The following is a 7,768-nucleotide window of genomic DNA, read 5'->3' as shown; positions in this document are numbered from 1 at the left end:
TTTTTCAAAAAGTATGATTAAAGCAAAATTTAGGGTAGTTGTTTCTGAGATGGAAGCAAGGAAGATGATAGAAGTAGAGAGGCCATACCCGGGTTCAATGATATTGCTGCTGGTAATCACCTCTTTTTTAGAAATGGTGGTATTTACAATTTACAACTACAAGTACATTATATACATCATGTTTCTTTGTATTCTGAAATATTTTATTGTATATATGTGTGTATATGTGTATGTACATATCTATCTATCTATCTATACACACATAGATAGGTAGATAGAGAGCATCTGAGATACACACACATGCACACAGATTTTCTGATTATGTGCAAAGCATTACTTCACTGTCTTTATTACTGTAGCTTTATAATATGTGCTGAAATCACGTGGTGTAAACCCTGCAATTTAGTTCTCTTTTTTTTCAATTTTTTTTTGGGTAATCTAGGTTCTTTGCATTTCCATATAAATTTAGATTCAGCTTATTGATTTCCACAACAAAACCCTACTAGGACTTTGACTTAGATTGTATTGAATCTATGCATCAATTTTGAAAGAATTGACACCTTGACAATATTATAGAGTCTTCTGATCCACAAACATGGTATATATCTCTCCATTTATCTTGGTTATCTTTAATTTCTCTCAGCAATGTTCTGTACTTTTTTAGTGTACAGGTCTTGCATGTGTTTTGTTAAATTTTCTATTTAAAAAAAAAACAAACACCCCAAACTCACTGCTGTCGAGTCATATCTGACTCATAGTGACCCCCGTTGGGTTTCCGAGGCTAGAAATCTTTATGGAAACAGATCGCCCAGTCTTCTTTCTGTGGAGCAGCTAGTGGGTTTGAACCGATGACCTTCCAGTTAGTAGTCAAGTGTCTTATCCACTACACGACCAGTGGTATTATTTTTTAATATTAATTTGTCATTTCTTGTTACAGAAATACAAAAGAATCTTTGTATATATTAATATTGTATCTGCAACCTTGGCTCAACTCATCTAGTAACTGGTAGATTTCTTAGGATATTCTACACAGATGATCATTCTGTGACTAATGACAATGTTATTATTTCTTTCCAATCTGTATGGCTTTTGCTTCTTCTTCTTCTTCTCCTTTTTTTTCCCCTTCTTATTCTTCCAGATAGGGCCTCCTGTATGATGTTGAACAGAAGCAATGAGAATGAACACCACAATGACACCTTTCAAAACTTCTTTACCAAATAGAAGGAATCACTGGCTGGAATAGAGGTATATTCAAAATGTGATGGGGCGGGAAGTATTTGTGGGAGGGGATAGCAGAGACTAGAGCTTAGGTAGGAGAAGCTTTATAAGATGCAAGGTTTCCTTGAGCTGATCCTGAGAGTTAACAGTTCCTGTTGTCTGTTTCTCCCACTCTACGTATGCTACAGAGGTTCCCCTATTCCACGCTCTCGGCGGCAGTTCTACTGTGACACCCCTTCCAACGGTTCCAGAACCTTGTCCTCTGCCTGTGTGATGGCATGCTCACGGACCTGCTCTCGTATCCTAGGGCTGAGCCTTGGGGCTACTGCTCTGTTTGCTGCTGGGGCCAACGTGGTGCTCCTCTTTCCTAACTGGGATTTCACCTACCTGTTGAGAGGCCTTGTTGGCAGGCATGCCATGTTAGGCTCTGGGCTCTGGGGAGGAGGCCTCCTGGTAAGTATCTGGGGTTTCCTAGGTATGAATTCCCAAAGTGTCCCTCAGGGGTGAAATACAGAAATGTTGTGGGGGAGCAGTGTTTTGAGTCCCTGCAAAAAAGTTTGATCTAACAAGATGGTCTTGTTGGGCCCATAAAACTTTAAGAGATAGGACACTATGGGAAGACTTGTCAAGGGTTCCTGGATTTTAGCTTGGAGGCTACTCAGACTGGGTGTGGACATTTCCAACCAATGTCAGATCAGGTCAAACCCATTGCCACCCATTCAATTCCGACTCTTAGTGACCCTACAGGACAGAGTTGAACTGCCCCATAGGGTTCCCAAGGCTGTATATCTTTGCAGAAGCAATCTGCCACATCTTTCTCCCATGGAACAGCTGATGGGTTTGAACCACTGACCTTCTGATTAGCAGCTAAGCACTTTAACCACTGCCTGACCAAGGCTGCCTATCAGATCAGGCTAGTCATCAATATTTGGGTCCTGACAGTCAAAAGCTAAATCCTCTGGGAAATATAGGATAATCAAGTCTACGAAGTGCTAAGTACTCTGTTTCAACACTTGATCAAGCTTTGGGCCCAAGCTAGAAACCTAAATTATCCATTCTCCTTTTAACACTCTTCTCTCCTTTTTCAGGTACTCACTGCGGCTACTCTCATATCCTTGATGGGCTGGAGATATGGCTGCTTCAGTAAGAGTGGGGCCTGCTGTGGTGTAAGCACCAGCTTTCACTATTCTAATATCTAGAGTGCCTCCATATTCTGTTTTTCTAGAGGCAGAGTGCTAAGAAGGAATTTCAGTCTTGATACTTGAGGCAAGGTCTTTACCGTGCCACTTAATAACTTTAAGCTCTTGAGCAAGTTGCTTAACCTTCCCAGTCTCAAGTCTTCATCCATGAAATGAAAGTAAACAGAATCAATTCAAGGGAGTATGTGCTTAATGAACCATAAACTTTTACACAAGTTTTACTTCTGTACAAATGTAAGGACATGTTATTTTGTTTTATTTTTTTAGCAAATTGAAAAATACAGACATGACATATATACATTGTAATCGTGTGTTGCTGATAGCAAATCTCCTGACTATTTTACTTCATATTTTTTTTATAGCTGGAAGGTTCTTCAGAGGTCATCTAGTGACTAGATTCTAGTCCAACCCTTACATTTCACAGATAATGAAACTGAAGCCCAGAATAAATTTGCATTTTATTAATTACAGCAGCATCTATATAAATTTGAAAAATCTCAGTACATATATGTATAAGATGTACTGATTAAGTTTCAGACCCACGAATACGTGGACCCATTACAGTAATTCTTCAACCTCTTCTGAGATCTGCAGCCCACCTATTGGGAACCCCACTGACTCAGAGTTATATGTTAAGGAATTACATATAAACACCCACACATTTCATTCACTAGCTGTTCTCAGTCATATCTGGTTTTCCCGTAGGCAAGCGGTTCTCAAACTCGAGTACATCAGTATCTTCTGGAGGGTTTGTTAAAATACAGATTGTTGGGTACCACCCCCAGAGTTTCTAATTCAGTAGCTCTGGAGTGGAGCCTGAGAATTTACATCTTTAACAAGTTCCTAGGTGATTTCAATGCTGTTTGTACAGGGACCACATTTTGAGAACTGCTGTTCTGGGCTTAAGTCAGAATAATTCATCTTGAATCTTTTAATTTAGACTCAAGACGTAACTATGCACCTTTCTCTGCACCCCCCCTCTGTTTTGTTTTTTTTTTTTTTTTAAATTGTGATATGGATGAATGTTTATGGAGCAAATTAGTTTTCCATTCAATAATTGACACACATTTTGTTTTGTGATATACCTTGCAATCCCCACAATGTAAAAGCATATCTTCTCGCTTCCTCCCTGTGTTTACATTTCCCTTCATTCTTCTTCTTATCACTTCCTGTCTTCGTAGCTTTATCCTTGGGCAAATGCTGCCTTTTGATCTGATATGGTTGATTTGTTCTAATGAATGCATACTTTCCTGGTATTATTTTTCACCTTATAGGCCTGTCTATTGTTTGGGTAAAAGTTGAGCCACAGGGTTTGAGTTCAGTTTCCATCTTGAAGGGTGTCTAAGGGCAATAGTCTTGGTTATTCCACCAGTAAGCCTGGCTCTTTTTTGTTTGTTTGTTTGTTTTATGATTTTGAGTTTTGTTTCACATTTTTCTCCCGCTCTATCTGGGATCTATTGTGATCTCTATTAGAGCACTCAGCAGTGGTAGCCAGGCTCCATCTAGTTCTTTTGGTCTCAGGGTCTTGGAGGCTGGGGTACAAGTGGTCCATTAGTCCTTTGGATTGTTTCCTTGTATCTTTGATTTTCTTCACTCTTCTTTGCTCTGGACAGAGGTAGACCAATAGTTGCACCTGAGATAGCCATCTACAGGCTTTTAAGATCTGGTTACCATTCACCAAAGCAGGATGTGGAACATTGTCTTTGTGGACTATGTTATGCCAATTGGTCATAGTGTATCCTGAGACAACGGTCCTGAGTCCTCATGCCCAATGACTCATTCTCTCAAGGTATTTTGTTAAGACTAAGATGTTTACATAACTTTGCTCCCTGTGTGCTCTGCTATATTCATGGATATATTTGTAGCACATATAAATACATATGTAGAAATATCCTCTGTCAAACCTATGTATATTCATGAGTGTAGTTTCACTTGCCTTCCCACCCTGTTCAGCTTGAGTGTCTATCTATGGATCCACTTGTAGATTATTGTTGTTACTGTTACTGCAGGATGATGTATGTAATAGTATTCATCTTTATTGCCTTTAATTTTTGTGCTCCTCCCTGTGTCTTTCATTGCCTTGATCATTTTGTGCTGAACTCCCCCCAGTTGTATAGTGCCATTCCCTTCACCAAGTTAATACATATCTACCCTGTAGTTAGTGATTTACTCTCCCTCCCCCTCCCACTTCTGGTAAACTTCAAAAGAATGATTCTTTCTTTTCCTTGACTTTTTAGAGTAGTGGTCTCATACAGTGTCTGTCCTTTTGTGATTGATCAGTTTCACTCAGGGTAATGTCCACTAGGTTCATCCATGTTGTGAGGTATTTTGCAGATACACTGTTATTTTTTAAGGAAGTGCCATACCACTTTCTACAGTAGTTGTACCACTTTACAGTCCCAACAGCAGTGGATGAGAATTCCAATCTCTCCACACCCTCGCATTTATTATTTTCTGTCCTGTTGAACTTTGCTATTATTGCTGGAGTGAGATGATAGCTCATTATTGTTTTGATTTGTATCTTTCTAATGGCTAATGCTTGTGAGCATTTCTTCTTGTGTTTGTTGGTCCCTTAAATATCTTCTTTGGTGAAGTGTCTGTTCTTGTCTTCTGCCTATTTTTAAATTAGGTTGTTTGTCTTTTTGATGTTGCAGTGTTAGAGTTTTCTATACATTTTAGAGATAAGTCCCTTGTCACATAAGTCTGCTGAATATTTTTTCCCAATATATAGGTTCTCTTTTCACTCTTTTGGAGAATTATTTTGATACACATAAGAATTTAATTTTCAGAAGGTCTCAGTCATGTAGTTTATTTTCTACTGTTTGTGCATTTTTAGTAATGCTTGATAGCCTATTTATGCCATATATTAGGGTCCCTAAGTTTACCCCTCTTTTTTCTTTCATGGACTTTATAGTTTTAGCTTTTACAGTTAACTCTTCAATCCATCTGGAATTAGTTTTTGTGTGTGGTGTGAGGGATGGATCTTGTTTCTTTTTTCTGCGAATGGATATCCACTTTTGCCAGCACCATTTGTTAAAGAGACTGTCTTTTCCCCATTTAATGTGTTTTGGCCCTTTGTCAAAGATCAGTGTCCGTAAGTGGAGGGATCTATTTCTGAGTTCTCAACTCTGTTCCACTGGTCTATGTGTCTGTTTTTGTACTGATAACAGGCTATTTTGACTACCATGACTGTATAGTAGGTTTTGAGATCAGGGAATATGAGACCTCCCAGGTTGTTCTTCTTCTTTAGTAGTGCTTTGCTTTTCTGAGGTCTCTTTCCATGTAAAATTAGTGATTGGTTTTCCATGTCCTTAAAAAATCCTGATGGAACTTTGATTGGGATTGCATTGAATCTATAGATCACTTTAGGTAGTATTGACATTTTCACAATGTCATGTCTTCCTATCCATGACCATGGTATGTCCTTCCTTTTATGTTATAATTCTTCCTATCAATGACCATGGTATGACCTTCCTCTTATCTTATAAGTTCTTGAAATAGTGTTTTGTAGTTTTCTTTGTATAGGTCTTTTGTGTCCCTGGTAAGGTTTATTCCTAAGTATTATCTTTTTGGTAGCTATTGTAAAAGGTATTGTTTTCCTTATTTCTTTTTCAGAGATTCTTAGCTGATGTAGAAGAATCCAACGGATTTTTGTATGTGGATCTTGTATCCTCCACTATGCAATTAGCTTAATTGCAATTAGTATTTCAATTAGCTCCAGTAGTGTTCTTGCTAAGTCTCTGGGATTTTCTGTGTGTAGGATCATATCATCTGCAAATAAGGATATTTCTACTTGTTCCTTACCAATTTGTGTGCCTATTATTTCATTTTCTTGCCTTATTTCCCTGGGTAGGATTTCCAATACAATGTTGAATAGAAGTGGTGATGAAGGGCATCCTTGGTCTGGTTCCCATTCACAAGGGGAATGTTTTCAGTCTCCCTCCATTGAGAATAATGTTGGCTATTGGTTTTGCATATATGCCCTTTACTACAAATTTCTCTTGTATTCTATTTTTCTGATTATTTTTTTAAAATCAGGAGTGAATGTTGGATTTTATCAAATGCCTTTTCTGTGATTGATATAATCATGTGGTCCTTTTCCTTTATTTTACTTATGTGATGGATTATGTTTATTTATTTACTTAACTTTTTTTGTGGTGAAAACATACACAACTAGACATTCAACAAAATGACAACTTCCCCATTTACAGTTCAGGAATATTGATGACATTTTTCATGTTGTGCCATCATTATTGCTATCCTTTTCCAAAATATCCCACCACCATTAGCATAAACTCAACCCCACAAACAAAAGCTTCCTCTTTTCCCTTCCCTCCTACTTCTGACAACCACTTATAATCTGTGGTTTCTCTCTCTCTCTCTCTTTTTTTTTTTTGTTGTTGTTCTGTTTTTTTAATCTATGTTGATTGTTTTTCTAATGATGATCCATCTTTGCATACCTGGTAGGACTCTCACTTGGTCTTGGTATATTATTTTTTTGATATGTTGGTGGAGTCTATTGTCTAGGATTTTGTTGAAAATTTTTGCATCTGTATTCATGAGGGATATTAGTCTGTAGTTTTTCTTTCTAGAGGTGTCTTTGCCTGGTTTTGGTATCAGAGTTCTGCTTGCTTCATAAAATAAATTTGAGAGGATTCCATGCTTTTCTAGATTCTGGAATAGTCTGAGTAGGATTGGTGTCAGCTCTTCTCTGAATGTTTGGTAGAATACTCCAGTGAAGCCATCTGGGCCAGGATTATTTTTGGTTGGGATTTTTTTTTTTTTTACCTGTTCAATATCTTATTTTTTTATGGGTCTGTTCACGTTTTCTACCTCATTCTGGGTTAATTTAGGCAAGTAATGTGTTTTTAGAAATCTGTCCATTTCTTCTAGGTTTTCAAATTTGTTGGAGTACAGTTCTTCATAGTATCCTGATATTATCCTTTTTATCTTGGTTGGTTCTGTTGTGACATTACCCATTTAATTTCTTATTCATGTTATTTGTGTCTTCTCCTTCTCCTCCTTTGTTAAATTTGCCAGTGGTTTGCCAATTTTATTAATTCTTTCAAAGAACCAACTTCTATTTTTTTTTTTTTTTTAATTCTTTCTATTGTTTTTCTGTAAGGAGCTCTGGTGGCGTAGTGAATAAGGCACTTGACTGCTACCAGAAGGTCAGTGGTTCAAACTCACCACCTATTCCATGGAAGGAAGACTGGGCAATCTACTTCTATAAAGATTTACAGCCTTGGAAACCCAACAGGTGTTGCTATGAGTTGGAAACAACTCAATGGCAGTGAGGTGTGGTTTTTTTTTTTTTTTTTTTGTATTGTTTTCCTGTTTCATTTATTTGT

At 37.6% G+C, this 7,768-nt stretch overlaps 1 protein-coding gene across 1 annotated transcript in view; it reads left to right on the top strand.

Moving 5' to 3' along the window:
* The first annotated feature begins 1,329 nt into the window (after positions 1-1,329).
* The window catches only part of TM4SF19 (transmembrane 4 L six family member 19), a 29,078-nt gene continuing 22,639 nt past the window's right edge, over positions 1,330-7,768 (top strand). The window contains exons 1-2 of the mRNA XM_007949423.1: positions 1,330-1,671; positions 2,307-2,384. Of these exons, the coding sequence (XP_007947614.1) occupies positions 1,330-1,671; positions 2,307-2,384 (420 nt within the window). The remainder of the gene's footprint in view (positions 1,672-2,306; positions 2,385-7,768) is intronic.

The sequence above is a fragment of the Orycteropus afer genome, unplaced genomic scaffold, assembly GCF_000298275.1.
Source record: "Orycteropus afer afer isolate SDZICR_OR568_19922 unplaced genomic scaffold, OryAfe1.0 scaffold00245, whole genome shotgun sequence".
NCBI lineage: Eukaryota > Metazoa > Chordata > Mammalia > Tubulidentata > Orycteropodidae > Orycteropus > Orycteropus afer.
Note: the sequence above shows the minus strand (reverse complement) of the source record. Positions and strands in the feature narration are given on the sequence as shown.